The sequence below is a fragment of the Pelophylax lessonae genome (assembly GCF_965119305.1).
Source record: "Pelophylax lessonae genome assembly, chromosome: 2".
In the NCBI taxonomy this organism is placed as follows: domain Eukaryota; kingdom Metazoa; phylum Chordata; class Amphibia; order Anura; family Ranidae; genus Pelophylax; species Pelophylax lessonae.
Genome location: NC_138769.1, coordinates 373257753 through 373276620, shown reverse-complemented (window position 1 = coordinate 373276620; position 18868 = coordinate 373257753). Strand labels below are relative to the sequence as shown.

The 18868-nt window shown below is 43.0% G+C and overlaps 1 protein-coding gene across 1 annotated transcript; it reads left to right on the top strand.

The window, feature by feature from the left end:
* The first annotated feature begins 266 nt into the window (after positions 1 to 266).
* RPL11 (ribosomal protein L11) lies at positions 267 to 16339 on the top strand. Its single transcript, XM_082244726.1, has 6 exons — positions 267 to 387; positions 4243 to 4390; positions 6063 to 6169; positions 7710 to 7841; positions 11433 to 11543; positions 16264 to 16339. Exons 1-6 carry the CDS (start codon positions 382 to 384, stop codon positions 16291 to 16293), a joined length of 534 nt encoding a protein of 177 aa, XP_082100852.1. The 5' UTR covers positions 267 to 381; the 3' UTR covers positions 16294 to 16339.
* The last annotated feature ends 2529 nt before the right edge of the window (positions 16340 to 18868 follow it).

Genomic DNA, 18868 nt, shown 5'->3' with positions numbered 1-18868 from the left:
GGGCTCTTAAGGAGAATATCTACAACCCCAGCAAAAAAAGTGTAATCTAACAGAGGTTCCACCTCCTGTCCATTCTATCCATCTCGTGCACCTGCACCACAATTTCCATTTTTTTTAACGTGCGCCTGCCACGGGAACAATCTTCAGGCTTCCTTCCACAAGCGAACCTATGCGCTATCTATTCTGAACGTTCAGCACAGCAGTGTGTTACTTGGATACCATAACTATCCCTACACCACTCAACTTCCTGTCAACTCTTAGGAACTTCCGCTAATCACGTGGTACTACAGGCTAACGAGAAGAGCGACTTCGCGCACTTACGTCACAGTGCGGTATAAAAGGTAGAATCGGAAGTCTCGCGATCTCTTCCCATCTCCCAACATGGCGGTGAGTGTACGCGGTAACGGAGGACACCGGCTGCTTTAATCCGCTGCAATCCTCCTGCTGTGATAATACCGGGCTGGTCGGCTTTGTGTTACTGCTGTGTAGTCTCCTGCTGGCCTCAGGCGCCTCGTTATTGTTTGGCTGGGAGTGAGGAAGGGGGTTGTAGTGAAGGTTGGGCCTAGTATGTCTCTCGCTCTGTATGTGTCTGTATATTTCACATCTCATGACACTGCACCTAGTAATGCCTCCCTATATCTCCTCTGTTCCGAGGCTGGAAGCTTGTCTTGTTGGGCTGCTAGCCTGGAATGAAGGCCTGCATTAGGTTTATTAGTTATTGGAACATGTGCTGGTTTTGTGATTTGTAACTTTAGTGTCTGTATAGATTGGGTAAAAGCTGAACCTTTAGACATGGGGAGACAGAATGATGACCCCCTTTATACATGGGGAGACAGAATGATGACCCCCTTTATACATGGGGAGACAGAATGATGACCCCCCCTTTATACATGGGGAGACAGAATGATGACCCCCCCTTTATACATGGGGAGACAGAATGATGACCCCCCCTTTATACATGGGGAGACAGAATGATGACCCCCCCCTTTATACATGGGGAGACAGAATGATGACCCCCCCTTTATACATGGGGAGACAGAATGATGACCCCCCCTTTATACATGGGGAGACAGAATGATGACCCCCCCTTTATACATGGGGAGACAGAATGATGACCCCCCCCTTTATACATGGGGAGACAGAATGATGACCCCCCCTTTATACATGGGGAGACAGAATGATGACCCCCCCTTTATACATGGGGAGACAGAATGATGACCCCCCCTTTATACATGGGGAGACAGAATGATGACCCCCCCTTTATACATGGGGAGACAGAATGATGACCCCCCCCTTTATACATGGGGAGACAGAATGATGACCCCCCCTTTATACATGGGGAGACAGAATGATGTGTTCTTGTATATGTGCTGTGGGCAGGTTTCTGATGTGTTGGTTGTGCTGTCCTGGTCCCCTGTTCTGCAGATGTGATGTTATCAGGACATGACCAGGCTTGTCCCATACTACAGTCTGCATGTTGCTGGAATCAGACACTTCCTCTGGAAGCAGCAGTCTCTGCTCAAGGCATAGCTCTGCTAGGATTGTGTCTGTGTTTTTTTATTTTGGTATAATGTATGAATTATTGCAGCTTTAGCGTCCTTTGACACCAGATGCAGTGGGATGTTTTGGAACGCATTCCCACTGCATGGATAGGGTAAAACACCGCACATAAAAGCCCAACCAGAGTGATCTCAAAGGAAATGCAAACAAACACATAAAGTGATTGTAAAATCTCGTGTTTTTATTTTTTTTATATAAAAATAACAAACATTCTTGTCTTCTGTGCAGTTGGTTTTGCACAGAGCAGCCCAGATCCTTGCTGCTCCTGGCCCCTCCCTCCTGTTGAGTTCCCCCCACAGTAAGCAGCTTACTCTGGGGGCACCCGAGCAGAGCCACAGCTCCCTGTGTCCATTCAGACATGGAGCCCCAGCCCCGCCCCCTCTCTCCTCATTGGCTAACTGACTGACAGCAGTGGGAGCCAATTGCACTGCTGCTGTGTCTACTCCAAGCAGATGAGTGTCCCGGATGGCCACGGCACCCGTGGACATCGCGGAAGCGAGATGGTGCTGAGGGAAGTATGAGAGGGCTACTGCACAAAGGTTTTTAATCTTAATGCAAAGATCGCATTAAGATATATATATTGCCTTTGCAACCACTTTAGGAGAACGCACTGCACTTGTGTGTCAGTGTGCACGGCAAAATGTGTAGTTTTTAGAGATGAACCAAAATCGGTCCAAATTGGTGTTTATGCCATCTCTCTCCGATGGAGACGAAGGTGCCCATAATGGCGCAGAGAACTCTTATTCATAGGTCATGTAACGGGTGTGTTATTGATGCATTGCTGCTTTTTCAATGAATTTCAGCAACTAGGTGTTTTGGGTGGGGTTTTTTTTTCTTTTAACAAAAATGCAGCAAGTTTTTTTTTTTTTTTTTAATGGATCAGTGTGAAGACATAGAATTTAGAGGGATGCATTTTTCTTGTGCTAAAGGTACTGACAATGAATTTATAGCCCAGTCCCAGCCACCGGTCAAAAAAGACATCTTCACTTTGGGCACCCGGCTGTGACAGCTTGCGGCTTGGCCACTGTGCATGCGTGAGTCGTGCTGTGCCATGTGAATGGTGGATGCAGTCTTCTGGGACCTGCCAGTGTCCCAGAAGACTGCAGGGGGAGGGAAGAAGAAAACTTGCGTTGCTGAGCACGAAGCAGGTACCTGTCAAAATCGGGGTCCCCCTGCTCCTCAAAAGCACTAATTGGGAAAGAGGAGCGGGAGGACGAGTCCTTCAAATTCATAAAATTGTCATAATACAATTTCAAATTTTTTTTTTTAAACCTTTTCGCTTTCGGTCAAATGCATCCTGAATTTTTGATTTTGGTACCAAATTTTCTTTTCAGGGCATCTCTAGTAGTTTTTACTCGGAATGGTCGCTTACCCTTATCTGTTTAAAGGGTATCTTCACCTTGTAAACAGCCAACTGCTTGCGGCTTCACAGCTGGCCACCCATTGCAGTCTTCTGGGACCTGTGACATGTCCCGTGAGTATGCGGGGGGGAATAAAGGGTAAGGTTTGCCCCGTCAGTGTGGGAGCAGGTACCTGTCAAAATTGGGTACCTACTCCCACCCACACAAAAAAGACAAAGTATGGGAATGGAGGAGGGGGGGAAAAAACGGAACTTCCTCTTGTGTAAAGTTCCGCTTTGAATAATTCTGATATTGGTGTTAATTCTAGAATTGCCTTACAGTATAACTAAAGTCATAACTTTTAGTTTTGGATAGAGTGGGGGGGAGTTAGAACACCTGTCAGTTTTTATTGTTGTCTGTGCCTCCGTTAAGGAGATTTGATTTGTCATGTTCACGATGATCATATTAGAAAATCCCACATTTCGGGTTGTCCCCAGAAAAGTAAGAGTAGAAATGTTCCAATGGGGACACTAGTTCTGGTGACCTTGGGGGGGGCCCACAGGATTTTATTTTTTTTGCAGGGATTTCCTTTCACTTCTTGTTTGGCTATGGGATGGGAAGTGAAGGGAAATCTCAGAAATGGAACATAGATGGCAAAAAAGTCTGAGGGGTTATAACCCTCCCTTACTCTGTCCAAAATAAAGAAAAAAAAAAATGTTTTGCCTATAGTTCTACTTTTAATTTGGAGTTTCGTCTAAAACGGGAAGTTCCACTTATTCCCCTACTCCCACCCCAACCCAATCATTGCAGACTTGTTCATAGGGAGCAGGTACCTATTTCTGACAGGTACCAGCCCCTACCTCTGCTCTTCTTGCCCTTGTGAGAAGCAGAAGTTTTGCCCCCTTTCCACCTGGGACATGTCACGTCGCAGGGGGCCATTCAGAAAGCACAGCACATCTTGCGTATGTGCAGTATAAAGCCTTTGAAACAGTCACAGCAGGCTTTCCACAAGCAAGATGGTGGCACCAGGGAACCAAAAACTGTTGAACCAGCCTGGGTGATGACGGCATTGGATCCCTGGGCTGGTAAGTGTCTATCTAAAAACTCAGCAGCTACAGTATTTGTAGTTGCTGACTTAGAATTTTTATATAAATGAATGTAGATTCTCTTTAATAGCCTTAATTTTATGTAGAGCAGACTGTTGAGATGCCTGGTATATTAAAATTCTTTATTGATCATGCTAAACGGATATAAGCTGGTTTTCAATTCGGTATATTATTCCACAGCTTGAGGGTAAAGTTGTTTTTTGTTTTTTTAATAAAATTGATATTCTCTTCCCCAGGACAAAACAGAGAAAGAAAATCCTATGCGTGATCTGAGAATCCGCAAGCTCTGCCTCAATATCTGCGTTGGAGAGAGTGGTGACAGACTGACCCGGGCGGCCAAAGTGCTGGAGCAGCTCACTGGGCAGACACCTGTCTTCTCCAAAGGTAAGCTACTTGTCCTGCCAGGAGGTCAGTTTTGCTAATTGCATGAAAATGCTTTGCTTCTTCTGGAGTGCTGCAGAATGGGTGTGCAATACTGTTAGCCATGTCTGTTCGAGGGGGAGCTATATGCTGTGGCTAACATATTTTTAGAAAAGTTTGGGGTTTACCAAAAAAAATAACTTTATACGCGCCTAGGTGGATGCGGTATCAATCGGATGCTGCATCTGTCCTCTGCCACCTCTGTACTGAACTTAGCAATTAAACACAGCTGATCACTCAATTCTCCCCTCTGCTCTGAGCAGAGAGCCGTGACTGTCTGTCACCAACTCTGTTCTGCATCTCCATGGGTGCTTGGGAGGGAGCGGCAGTGGCAGAGCTGAGGCTGATCTAGCTGCCGATCCAGGCATCTGGGTGAATCCCAACTTTGAAGTCTGGATCGGCTTGGTGACATCAGCCGACAGCAAAGCCTGCTGTCAGCTGAAAATGGGTTACGAGTGCAGAATGAATTGTACTCTTGTGAAGTACAGCCAAAAAGCTGTGAACATACTTCTTAAAAGTAAACCTTCACCCATGGAGTAAACTTCCTTTTTTTTTTTTTCTCTGCTTTGCCCTGGTCTGTATAATGATGCAGTGTTTCAGTGTAATTTATCATTTTAATCCTGTGTATACGCAGACATGCATCGGTCTCTGTCAGGGATTTGGCACCTATCAGAGACCTGTTAAAAGCATGAAAATCAGTAAAAAACATGAGAACATGAGTTTAGAGATGGTGTGGAAACGGGCAAGGAAGGACTTGACTCCATGAACTTAAGCAATTTGTGGTTTGATTTTGTTTTTTTTAATCTTGGAGGATAGCCATTTGAGAGATGATTGGCTCCACTTTTAACAGTAAACACAAGCACAGAAAAACTGGTTAAGGCTTTAATAACAACATATAGGCGTTTTAGATTGTGGGCAGAATTGCCGCGATTCTGCCCGTGATCCCGAATCATTGCAAGTCCCGGGACGCCCGTGCAATTCCCGTAAAATACAATGACACCCCAAACGTGGCGCGATTTTGCTGTGATTGTCACCCAACAAATCACGCAAAAATTTGCGCCACGTTTGGGGTGTCATTGCAAGTCAGGGGAATCGCACAGGCATCCCGCGACTTACAATGATTCGGCATCACGGCCAGAATTGTGGCAATTCTGCCCCCTATCCGAAAAAATCCGTTTTTTTCGTGTATAAAGAAATTTAGTTTATTTGGATAAAGTGAAGGTCTTCCTCTTTAATCAGGTGTAATAAAGCCACAAGAGAATCTCTAACTTCTGGAGAGGGATGATCTACAAATCTGTTATACAAAGTTGGGTGTATGGGTACATGAAGCCTTCAAAACGAGTTGCATCACATGAATACGAAGGTGGTAGTTCCATAATCAGTTGTATATGATTAAAGGGAATATACTAAGGCTTGCATAGTAGATCTTTGCTATTGTGGCATTCTGACACATGGAAATGACCCCGCCTACTAATTTCCAAAATGGGAAGATCATTGCTTAGTTTACCTGATTTTTTTTTTTTTTTTTTATGTAGTTGATGTTGCTATTGGCCAGACCTATTTAGTCATCTGCTGATTTTTGGACATGTTGCAGTGGCTTGAATGTCAGTGTTGACTTTTTTATTTTTTTCTACAGCTCGTTACACCGTTAGATCTTTTGGAATTCGGAGAAATGAAAAAATTGCAGTTCACTGTACTGTCAGAGGAGCCAAAGCAGAAGAGATCTTAGAGAAAGGGCTTAAGGTAAACCAAAATCAAAATTTCAAATAGGCTTGATATGATCTTGTGCTTTAGTGCAGTTTTCTGAAATATGTTGTGGTCATAACATGAAGCGTAACTAAAGGCAGTTTATACTCCTTTCCTAGAACAGTCCCGTCCCAAGCCGGTGTCTTCGTTGTTGGTTTTTGGCCATCTTCAATGGCTGGCATGGAATTACATCACTGTGCAGGAGCTGTCATTCTGGCACATAGGGATAGGGCCCGCAGCTGTTTAGATGCTAAGGGATGCTGCAAACAGGCAGATAAGTGTTTTTATTGCAGATGGGACATTACGTGTCTCTTATGCAGCAAACAAAAACCTGCCTGCAACTAGTGGAACTTTAGCACTCAACAGTTGTGGCTGAAGATGAAAGCACTTCTGACTTCTATACTTGGCTAATTTCCCATGCTGTTACCATACCCCCCCAAGGGCAAAACAAAAGGTAAAGCGGACCCATGCCTTTAGACCTGGTGGAAAAAGTATGTAGATATTTAAAGAGATAATAAAAGGATGATTGGGGTTGTGAACGACTTGAGTCTTTAAAGTGTCAGAGCTTGATTCTGGCACCCCACCAAAAAATGATTGGCTGAACGCTGGTGGGCGGTCTCAAGGGCCATATGTATTTGAGGCAGGTGTGGACAAATTTATTAACTACTAGGAAATTTATAGTGCTGAAAGCATATAATACTTGCCCTATGCTTATAAATGTGATAACACATCGTGCAATAACTATATAACAAAAGTCAAAGTGATCATGTGTGTCCTAAAGACAGTTAAGTGGTGAATGGAATAGAGGTTTCCACCACCAATTTTAATATGCAATCAAAGTCAAATAGTGAATTGACTCATATTTCCATCACCAAGTGATCTTCCAAATCATAAAGACTTTTTACAGTTTGTGCCCTTCACTGCAGTTAGTAACTGCTCTTCAAGGATTGCATGCATTTCCTTTTACAGATGATGCAAATGTGTCTCCCAGTAGGACTGTGCTCTCAGAGTAATGCTATTTAAATGCTTAGCTTAGTCTTTCTCCAGCTCCACACACATCCTCAGGTGGACATTTTGCACAATAGAGAAGCTTACATAGTGTAAACATCCCATTAAATGTATTTAACACCATCAAATATATCCACATAGAGTGAAGTAAACAGCAGGTAAAAGTCAATAATCCAAGGTACTGCTGACTGCCAGTAACTACAATCTCCACAGTGCTCCCTGCTCAATCCACAGCTCAGTAACATCCAAACAGGCTGAATGGAGATTTAACACAGGTTTCCTGCCTGCAGCCTTTCTCAGCCACTGTAGTTGCTGGGGGTTTCCATTACCTTACATCTTGCTAGTTCAAGACTGTCAGCTCACTTAGGCTTTACTGTTCCTTGAGCAGCAATCATAGAATAGTATGATTTGTAAAAAAAAAAAACATTAAATATGCTAGCTTTGCTATGCATGGGTGTAAAATGTGACATTTTAAGTCTTAATTTCAATGGTCACTTACACTTTTTTTTTTTTTTTTTTTTGTATACAGGTCAGAGAATATGAGCTGAGGAAGAATAACTTCTCAGAAACAGGAAACTTTGGGTTTGGTATCCAGGAGCACATTGATCTGGGTATTAAATATGACCCAAGCATTGGAATCTACGGGCTGGATTTCTATGTGGTATGTATAATTCGGTACACATCTATGGTCCTTAAAAACAGTTTACATTATCCCCCTTTTTGTGTATGGATGATGGCACTCTAGTTTTGATTTTTAAAAATTTACTCTCCCAGTTGATACAGCTGTCTTGTGACCCAGCTCTTTCCCAGCCTGTCTGCAGGGAAAGTCAATCTAAATCTGCTATTGTCTCTAATACTACTTTCTCCCCACATTGACAATGCTTGCTTGCCCAAAGGTATCTCTTGCTCCAACTAGAGTGGTGATGCCCTAAGATAGGAAGTGTTACTGAGGGCAGCCACCACATTAAGGAATAGCAAGCTGCAATCTTTTTAATTTTGGGTTTACTACTGATTTTAGCAATGGCAGCTTAGAATGTTTGTACACAGTACAGGGTTCTTTTGTGAAATCTTAAAGCAGAAAACTGAATCAGTTCGAATAGCGCTTGATGTACCCAGATCAACATAGCAGTTTCAGCTAGTTGTATACCAACCAAAGATACATAAAGTGATGGTAAAATGTCTATTGTATATTATTTTGGTTAAGTTTGCAGAGCATGGTTTGGTAGTTGACCCTGCTAAATGAATAATGCATTGGTAAATGGGATATTACCATCTTGTGCTAAAGTCCAGAGAATGGCTATGCAACGAAAAGGGGGGGGGGGGGGGGGAAGCCAACTTGCTATTTTATAGTATCTACATATTCAAGATTTTTTTGTCTGATAGTCCCCATAATGAGGAAGTTGTTAGTCCCCATAATGAGGAAGTTGTAAGAGTCAGTTATATGAATCTATTAACCACTTCAGTCATTAGGACATACCTGTACGTACTTGGGTTAAATTGGTTATACCAGGGTTGTGGCTGCAGCCATAATCCTGTTATCAAAATTTGTAGCCGGTGATGGGCTTTCATGTTAAAGTGATCTGAGAGGCTCTACAACCTCCCAATTCCTTTCACTGGGCTGGGGAAGAGGCCTCTGTCACCCTTTCTATGCTATTCTGTTCCACAGTGGAGCCCCGGAACCGCATTTTTTGTTTGCGGTATCTTGAGGATTAACTGCGTAAAAAGTGGACAGTCCCACCTGTAGTGTACTCGCTGGTTTCCAGGTCAAATTGAGTTACCTTCATCCTGGTTGAGGAGATCCCAATCTTTACAGGTACAGTTAATGAGAGGACGGATGCTCTGGCCCCGCCATATGTGCGCTGTGGCAGGTTCAGCAATTAGGCCGGTAAATACTATTGCCCTGGTGTCGCAAACTCTGACCGAGTGGGCTAAGCTTTTACGCCGGAACCTGGAGGGAGAATGGCTTCCCCCTGTCTTTGCAGGGCTGGCGGACCGGTTGGTCCAGGGGCTACAGTTTAATGTCTCTTTGGATGCGACTCCTTTGATTTCTAGGCTGTCTGTATCAGCAGGGGTCCTTCGGCATATTGTCTGGCTGAAATGCTGGTCTGCGGACTAGACTTCTAAGAAGGCCTTTTCTGATCTCCCTCTTGTAGGGGATTGCCTGTTTGGAGTTTCCTTGGATGACCACATTAAGGGCGTCTATCCTACATTCTAATATGTGCAGGTCACCAGTGCCTCCTCTGTTTTACTGTGGATGAGGAGCATTATCCGTTTGTGGCGCTGACCTTTAGTCTCACCTCTTGCACCTCAGGTCTTCACAGGCGTGTTGGTCCGGGTGCTGGCATTAAGTCAGCGGGGGATCACGTTACTGGGGTACCTGGATGATCTTCTGCGAGTGGAGTTCGGTTGGATCCTAAACATTCAGGAGTCTGCTTTGGTTTTGTCCACAAAAACTGGACTATCTGGGTCTGACTCTGGACTCAGCCTCAGCCAGAGTGTTTCTCCCTGGGGAAAAAAAATCCAGACATTGCAGGAGGCAATTTAGCTGCTGTTTAGCAGATTATCATCCCTCTGGGCTTGCATGCGTGTGCTAGGCCTGATGATGTCCACCCTCGTGGTGGTCTGTTTGCAGTTCCACACAAGATCTCTTCTAAAGTTTCCGGTGAAATGAAGTATCCACGGTCTCTAGAGGTGCTTTCGCTCCCTGGCACTTCGACAGGGAAAAATCCCCTCCCCCGTACTGGATGGTTGTCTCCACGGAAGCTGGCTTGTCCCGGTGGGGATGCGTTCTCAGCACAGATGTGCTCAGGGGGTATGGACTCTTAACAGAGCCCAGACTGACAATTTTAGTGTACTGGAACTCTCGAGTGATCAGACTGTCTGGCTCATTGGACTATAGTCTTCAGGGGTGTCTGGTACAAATTTATTCGGACAACGCCACGACCCTGGTCTGTCAATCACCAAGGGGCCACAAGAAGTGTCCTGGTGGCTTGGTAAGCAGCTGGCATTCTAAGGTGGGCTGACTGAGTCGTTCCAGCCCTCTCAAACTTCTGCCACTACTCCTGTGCAGGATTCAGGCAGAAGGGAATTCGGGTCATTGGCCAGGACTTGCTGACAGGCTCCCGCTTTGTACAATCACAGCGGGGGTGCGCATGCCTTCCCTAGACTGGAGGGAAGGGGGTGCTATTGAACTGGAGCTATTCCACCAGTGATCAGGCAGGAAACTGGGAAAGGAGGAGAGCTGGCCGGATCAGAGCGGGGTTCTCCCACTGTAACCGCTTGTATCTGAAATGCTGGTGATGTCAGTCCCGGCTCCTATGATGGACAGCGCACTGGTCCAATGCCAGGAAATTGTAGTGTGACGTCGTTCATGGGAGCCATCCAGGAGGCTGGGACTTTGACAGCAGCTGGCATTGGAAATCATTCTGTCTGGCCGCCTCTCCTCCCTGTGATTTCCCCCTGCACTGATAGTTAATCTTTTGTAACTTCTGCATAAAACATTTAAGTGTCCTTTCGTGAGATTTACAAGGGCTTGTTTAGGGGCGGAATTACAGGCAGGGTAGTGGTTGGGTCGGCCAACTGGTGGTGAGTAATTCTTAAGACCTGGCTAGTAGCTCAGGATTTTACATTTTGAGCTCTGTTCTAGAACATGTTTAACAGAAGCTAGGACTTGAAACCTTTTCAGAACAGAAGAGCCCAGGGTCCCATTTGTCTTAAAAGCAAGTATGCACCTAGTTGTGCCAGTCATTGGAACTCCACTTAAAAAAAAACTAAAAGTATAAATTGCTACCTGGTTCACAAAGTCCTGTTGAAATTTTTGCTTTTCTCAGAGCCTGTTCAGTAGTGGCTAGTGCCATTATATTTTGCAGGAATAATTTAGATTCTTGGAACTTCATAAGACTTTAATTCAGTGAACAGTGCAGGTTTTCAACCGAAGTACTCCCAACAGATGTTTCTTGGATTTTCTTCAATTTGTACAGATGTTTAATCCACATCAATGGCTTGGTATTTGACAGCTTCTTTTAAGGGAATCTCCTGAAACATGGCCCTATTGAGGGGTACCTAAAGGACCGATATTGGAAACCATTGCATGTGGTTTGTATAAGGTAGATTCCTGGTTGTTTTTTTTTTTTTTTTTTTTTTTTTTTTTGTACTGGGCTATGCTTTTGGTCCTTGCAGCTTATTTTTAATACAAAAAGCCTGTTTGTACACCACGCTTTAAAGTTCTTGGTGGTTTTGACTCTTCCTGTAGGTCCTTGGCCGTCCAGGCTTCTGCATCGCTGACAAAAAGCGCAAGACTGGTGTCATTGGTGCCAAGCATCGGATTGGCAAAGAGGAGGCCATGCGTTGGTTCCAGCAGAAGGTAAATTGTTGTAGAGATTTTCAAGTTTAGACTGCAAGTATTGTATAGTTCTTTTTATACATCTTATGTTTCCACTAAAGACTTTTTTTTTTTTTTTTTTAAATGTAGTCAAATATTGAAATGCAATTTTATTTTTCTGCCTGTAGATGGTGCTCTAGGCTCCCCTTAATAGTGTTTGGCTATCCTTTGCTACTGTGCTGAAATAACGATTTACAGAAATTTGTTAGTTGCTAACATTTAAACTCCTTACAATGAATATTGTAGACACGCTCCACATATGGGCCTATGCAAATTGCTCTGTGTAAATTTAAAACTGCAGAATGATACATGCTATGTTCATTTTAGAAAACCTATTACCAGGCTTTGAATAGAGGAATGTTAGGGGTAATTTTGATTTAAAGGGGGGTGGCACCCTATTATGTGCCTTTTATATCACACTTGGAAAAATCTGTATCTGCTTTTGAAAATTGTGTATAGTAGTAAATACTTCAAAGTAATGTATAGAATATTCAACTGACTTTTGAAAGAGGAACTCTGGAAGCTCTGCCAAAAAAACAGGCAAAGGAACTAGTCACCAGGATTACTTGTGGTCTCCCCTCAACTGATCTTTCTGACTGAATTGCCATGCTATGTGGCTCTGGAGTTAAATGGATTTACTTTTAAATAATCCCATGTCAGGTGAAAAGTCTTTTTAGGTAAATTCTGTTCAGTACACTCACAAGGTCACAATACCAAGCCTAAATTTTGTCCCCTATTAGTATGGTCCGGTATTGCCAAATAGAAACATGAGCAGCAATAATTCTGACTTAAAGTTAAATAAGCTACATAAAAGTATGGTTTATTTGCTTGGCGGTTTGTATGTTAGTTACTGAGAACTTTTGTCGCATTGCGTTGGTGGTTTGTGAAAATTTCCCATTTTAAACACAATGTTGGCTGCTTTTAAAAGATGCACTGAAAATTATAAAGATTTGGTCAGAACAGTGGAAGCCTTAGAGATGGGGAGAAACTACCTTACTTCTAGGCATGACTGCAATAAAGGGTGTTTGCCCCTCTTTTATAAACTTGTTCTCTTAAGCCCATGTTCACATTGGTCCGATTTGACTTGTCAAATCTGAGCCAATTGCACTGTCCAAATCGTTTTTTGCGGCACTGATTCCCAAAAGTAGTTTCTGTACTATTGGCAACTTCGGGGGACTTAAACATCTGTGCAGAAACCCGCACAGATGTCTGTGAAATCTCCTCTGAAGTCAGACTGAAATGCTGGGTTGAAATCGTGCGAGTTAATTTAAAAAACAGCCTTAGTGTGAACCTGGGCTAAATCATACTCTTAATAGAGGGCTGCTCCAAGAGTAATACTGGTAATCTTGGTTTCCTCGCTTTCAAGGCAAGCCATACATATGTTTCTGAGAGGCCATTCACATTGGTGCAGTGCAGTAAGATGTTCTCTCCTGCATCTACTCTGGTGTGTCATGCTTTGTGTGGCATCCCGAAGCACTGTGTAGGGCGCAACACACTACAGTGTACAACATGCATTCCTTGTGTTGTAGTGAGTTGCATTGTTAATGGGTAATGTGTTTTTTTTTTTTTTTTTTTTTTTTTTTTTGCAGCCTTTATCAACCAGGGTGCCCAGGCACCCTGGGGTTTCTTCGGGGGTGCATTTGCAAAATGCCTAACACTTGCCCACAAATTTTCAAGCCAGTGGGTGGCTCAAGCTTATACATTATACAAAGCCACAAGTTTTCATTGTGTGCCAATGTTTAGTTTCAGTTTTTTTTTTATTACAATGTTGAGGTACAATTTAATGCAAAACTTTTTTTCCAATTTGGATAGCGTAAAGCGGAGGGCTAGAACACCTCTAGGATTTAGTTTTGCCATGGGTCCCATTGGGGAGGTTTCCTTCACTTGTCAGAAGATCCTCTAAAACAGTGATGGTGAACCTTGGCGCCCCGATGTTTTTTAACTAAATTTCCCATGATGCTCATGCACTCTGCAGTGTAGTTGAGCATCATGGGAAATGTAGTTCCAAAACATCTGGGGTGCCAAGGTTCACCATCACTGCTCTAAAAGAAGGAAATCCCTGGTTGTGATGAGAACAAGTGCCCCCATTGGAAGATATTACTGCTATTCCTGTTCTGCGAACAACCCACAGTTTAGGTTCTTTCACTTTAGTGATTGTTAGCGGTGCTAAAGTGAGGGTAACACAGATGGCAATAAAAACCTGATGGGTGTTCCAATCCCTCTCCACTCCATCCAAAACTAAAGTTTTGCCTTTTTAGTTATACTTTAAAACTTTATGAGCAAGTGCAGAGCCTGAAATCAGGTAGTGTTTTCATTTATACGTTTTTTCCGTTTAGTTACAGGTCTTTAGTGCTGCAAGTCTATGCTGCACTTTACATATTGTACTTTCACATATTTAAAATTTCACCTTTTGTGAGAGGGTGTTAAGAGGACCCCCCTGCCTGCTGTCACAGGGAGAGGGGGTTGCAAGCTAAACATGTTACCTGTTACACCCTAAATACTTGTGTAACCTGTTCAGGAAGGTGAACCAAGGCTTTACCTTATGAATTGTACAGTATGGCTTTGTTGGTTTGATCTGCTTTCCAATTAAATTTTGGTAAGGCACACTAGGAACCAAATCATTAATTCAGGTTATATTAATCAATGAACTTTCATTTGTTAATATAGTTGGTCCTTGCACACAGCTTCAATTTTATTCTGGCATTGTGTTCATGCAAGTGTTTGGGTTTTTTTTTTTTTTTTTTTTCAGACCGCTTTAAAGATGGGTTTTTGCCTTTAGTGTTTGTTTTTTACCTTTTTTACATTTCTGTGAAGTTAAATAATCTACGCACACCCTCTCCACCCCAAGTTCCTGCTTTACTTATCTGAGGATGCTGAGCAATTGGAACCCCTGCAGCCCATCCAGTGGTCTGAGGATATGAAATCCCACTCTTCTGTGCAGCACTTCAGGACAGACCAGATAAATTGATTGGTTAGCACTGCCAGTGAATTGCTCTGATCTGCCCTGGAAACACTGGACTTTATGGGTGGGGTTTTTTTTTTTTTTTACAACCCTTTCAGTAACCTTTAACTTCAGTTTGGGGGTGTTGAATAGATCTTGATAATGGGACTGCACCTGGTCACTTTAAAAGCATTTAAAGTGTAACTGTGTACCATACCTGGCTAATGCCCCTAAACTGGAAATCACTGATGTAAAAAGCAGCTACTTCAGTGATCTCCACTTATCTCAAGTGGAGCGGGCCCTGTGTTGAGCAGCTGGCCTGATGTGTTGAGAACAGAGGTCAGCACAGGCACAATTGAGAATACTTTGCTTTTTCTGGCTGAAAGCAAAGCATTCGGTTTCTGATTGGATGAGGTGAAGCAGTGATGACACACCCTCTACCCCATCCAATTAGGGAATCTGCTTTTATTAAGATTAATGTAAAAATTTACTTTACCTGGAATTTGCTTTTTAGAAGGCTTCAGCACTGCTTGTAAAAAAATCCTATTAGCAGCTTGTTCCAATGGGGAAATAATTATTATTATTATTATTATTATTATTATTATTATTATTCAGGATTTATATAGCGCCAACAGTTTGCGCAGCGCTTTACAATGTGAGGGAAGACAAAAGGCGCTCCCTGTAAGATGTTTGACATCCCAAACTGGAGTAGAGTAGAATGTTGCTTTTAGGAAACCTGCTTTTGAAGGGTGTGCAAAATTAAATGTAAGGAATGCTCTTTTAAAAAATAGTTTGTGTGAAAGGTATTAATGATTGGGTTCCTTAAAGCGGTTGTAAACCCTATGAAAAAAAAAATAAAAAAAAAAAACCTGCAAGACAAAGGCATAATGAGCTAGTATGCATCGCATACTAGCCCATTATGTTTAACTTGCCTTAAAACGAAGCCCCGACACGGACCCCCGGACATCGATGCCGGCGCTGCCATGATCCCTCGTCGTCTCTTCCGGGTTCGGCGGCTCCGGCGCGCTGATTGGCCGGAAGAGACGGCTCCAGCGCGCTGATTGGCCGGAGCCGCGATGACGTCACTCCCGCGCATGCGCGCGGGAGTGATTTTTCCGGCAAGCTCCCGGAAAGTTAATTGAAGGTCCCCCTGGACCTTCAGAGCGCATGCGCCGCTCGCGTGAGCGGCTGCATGCACTGTAAATATCTCCTAAACCGTGCCGGTTTAGGAGATATTATTTGTACCTACAGGTAAGCCTTATTATAGGCTTACCTGTAGGTAAAAGTGTCAAAAAGCGGGATACAACCGCTTTAAGTACATTTGGGTACCCAGCTTACTGCATTGGCAACCCTGATTATGCCTATTCAAGCAGCACCTGAAATTGCCAAAAATAGTGCCGTAACTGCACCGCAAAGTCAGCGTCACACCAATTTGAACAGTTCCATTGCTGACAATGGGTGTGCTACTTGTCATGTGATTTGGTACTGTCAGATCGCATGACAGGTCGCAACGATGTGAATGGGGGCTAATGGGCAAAGACTTCTGATGAGTAGAATTTAACTACTGCTAAACAAAGCATCAGTTGAATAGCCAGGTGACTTCCATTTTCAGGCCAGGAATGGCAGCTTTGTATTTCTCATAACGGGTTTACTTAGTGTCTCCTATTGGTAATGACCTTTAATATCCACACACTTTAAATTTTGTTGGCAAATATCAAACCTGTTGATTTTAACAGCTTGTTTTTTTTGTTTTTCTTTCAGTATGATGGCATCATTCTCCCTGGAAAGTGAGCTGCTTCATTGTCTAAAAAATCAATAAAATTTCTGACAAAACTTACCGTTGTCCTTTCTATTTAAACCTCATTCTGTAAATGGTCGTGTGTAAAAGGATTTTTTAAACCGGTCTATACATTGTGACATTTTGATAATGTTTGTAGAAACATACATTTTACCTTTTCAAGGTCAATAACCACCAGTTGTGAACTATACCTGGGGACTTGCAACGTAATTATGAGTTGCGCTTGTTATAGTAACCAATCTCCCACCTGGGATGAGAATAGGAGAAATAATTGCGGGTCTTGAAGTGCTGCAAGTTTTGTCAAGAGGGCTGCCACATGTTGCTATGGTGTCTCTTTCCCTGATGATACAAGATGTCACAAACCACCACTAACTTTCAGCTTCAATTACTCGTGCCCTTCCATCGGGTTTACTGTATATTTGGACAGATTTCCACACTTACATTTTGTTAAAATCTAAACTGCACAGAATGCAAGGAAAGTGCTGTATTTTGTTTAACCACTTGCCATCTGGCTAATTTTGACATGCTCACACGTAAAAATCAGCTTTTTTTTACTAAATTACCCAGAACCCCCCCCCCCCCCCCCCCCAAAAAAAAAAATATTTTCTGGAAAGCAAAGTCCCCGGAGAATAATATGGTGGCGATTGCAGTGTTTTTTTTTTTTTTTATCTGACAATGAGCTAAAAGCCTTTACAAGTTACCAGTTTAGAAATACACAGGGTGTCTGCTAGAATTATTGCTCACTATGACATTTGTGGTGATACCTCCTGTTGTGCATGCAGGACCTGTGTTCTTGTTTGCACTTGTGTGAGCATGGGGAGGGGGGGGGGGGGTGATTGTAGAACAAAAAAAATCAAAATGCTCTCTTTTAATTTGAACTTTATTAACAACCCCCCTTGTGATGGCATGTGCTGTGAGAGATCCTCTTTATGAAGTTCAGTTTGGCTGCTTTATAAGCCAGTAATGGCTTGTAAACAAACCATAACTGGGAGTGACAATCCTTTGCTTCTGGTTTCTGACATCAGAGGGGGGAGGAACAACAGTAGTTCCTCGCACTTGGTGTATTAAATGCGGCGCTTAGAAGTGTGATTGAGTGGCAGCATAGCTGCTCGGATCATTTACTTTGTAAAGAATTGCGGACAGGAAAGTGACACCAGGGCTGTAGCTGCAGCCATGATCCTGATCTCATCTCCTGGGTGTGTGTATACCTATGGATGATGGGATGCGTTTGAAAAACACAACCGTAGAAGTGGTTCCTTGCCTCTATTGACAAACAGGCAGTCTTAAGACTCCCATCCTGAAATGTTTGCATGGGCTTATGCTGTGAAAACGGAATGCAACTAGTGCAGCCAGCTCCTGCTTTGCATACTTAAAGCAGAAATGTAGGTCCATTGCTCATACCATATAGTGCAAGTATGTTTATGCTTTTTATATTTGCAGACTTGCCTTGATGTTTGCTCTCCAGTACTTAAGGAATAGAACAGTTATTGGGTCTAGCTGCTTTTATCCTCTGGATTCCTGACACTCTTCTGCCATTGTGTGCCCACTTATAAACCTGCTGCACATGTGTACTCGGGGTTGTCATTCTAACAGATGCAGCATACCATTCCCATCCAATTCCTTGCATGGTGTGCGTCATGCAAATACAATGTACACTATTAAAATAAAAATTTCCCAGAAGGCACAGGTAAGGTTTTTTTTCCAGAGAAGTCTCAAGCTCACACCAGTCTTCTGCTAAAGCTTACACTAAAATTGCACTTTTTTACCAAGTTTTTTGTGGTAATGGTTTGTTGCATTTTAGAGGCACAGATCTCCTGTAAAGAGGTTTAATACTTTAAGTGTCTCTTTAAAGAGCAAAGCTTGCTGCTGAATACTTAGGCTAGGCATCCATTCTTGCCTAATTTTGGCTTGTGCCTGAGCCAGGGTGAAAAATTCTTTGCAAAGTGGTGGCTGCATCCATCAGATGCAACCACTGATCAGGTATTCAGACAGCTGCTGCACCCTTAACTGCAGTAAAACAAATTATTTTTGTGAGGTGGGGGTGTGGTTCCTGCAGGCAAGATGAAAGTTAGCCTTACACAGCTTGAACTTGTCAATTCCTGTTGACAGTTGATGAAACACTTTTACTGGCTCGTCTGATTTTTTTTTTTTTTAAACCGTGACTGCATCCTTTTTCAGTATTTATGCTGCTGTCTGAATGCAATATCTGGCAGTGGAGATTCCTCTGTCCATGTGTGGATGGAGGAATCTGACTCTTCCATTCAGCTCAGAGGCTGGGAAATCTAAAAGTGATATATTTATCATTCACACCTCTCAAAATACAGTTCCTATATCTGATTGAATGCACTAGCTGTTCAGTTGATGTTTGAGGAGATGGTACTACAGGGCCATCCACGGAGACTTTTGGGTGGCTCATTAGGAACTGGCAAAATAGGCTCAATGTTTTTCTAGCCTTAGCTGGTAAAGGTTAAAGCCCCGTACACACGATCAGATTATCAAAAGATCTGTCGTCTGTTTTTTGTGGCATGCTAGTCTGATGTGGAAAGTGAAGAGGTTTTTTTTTTCATA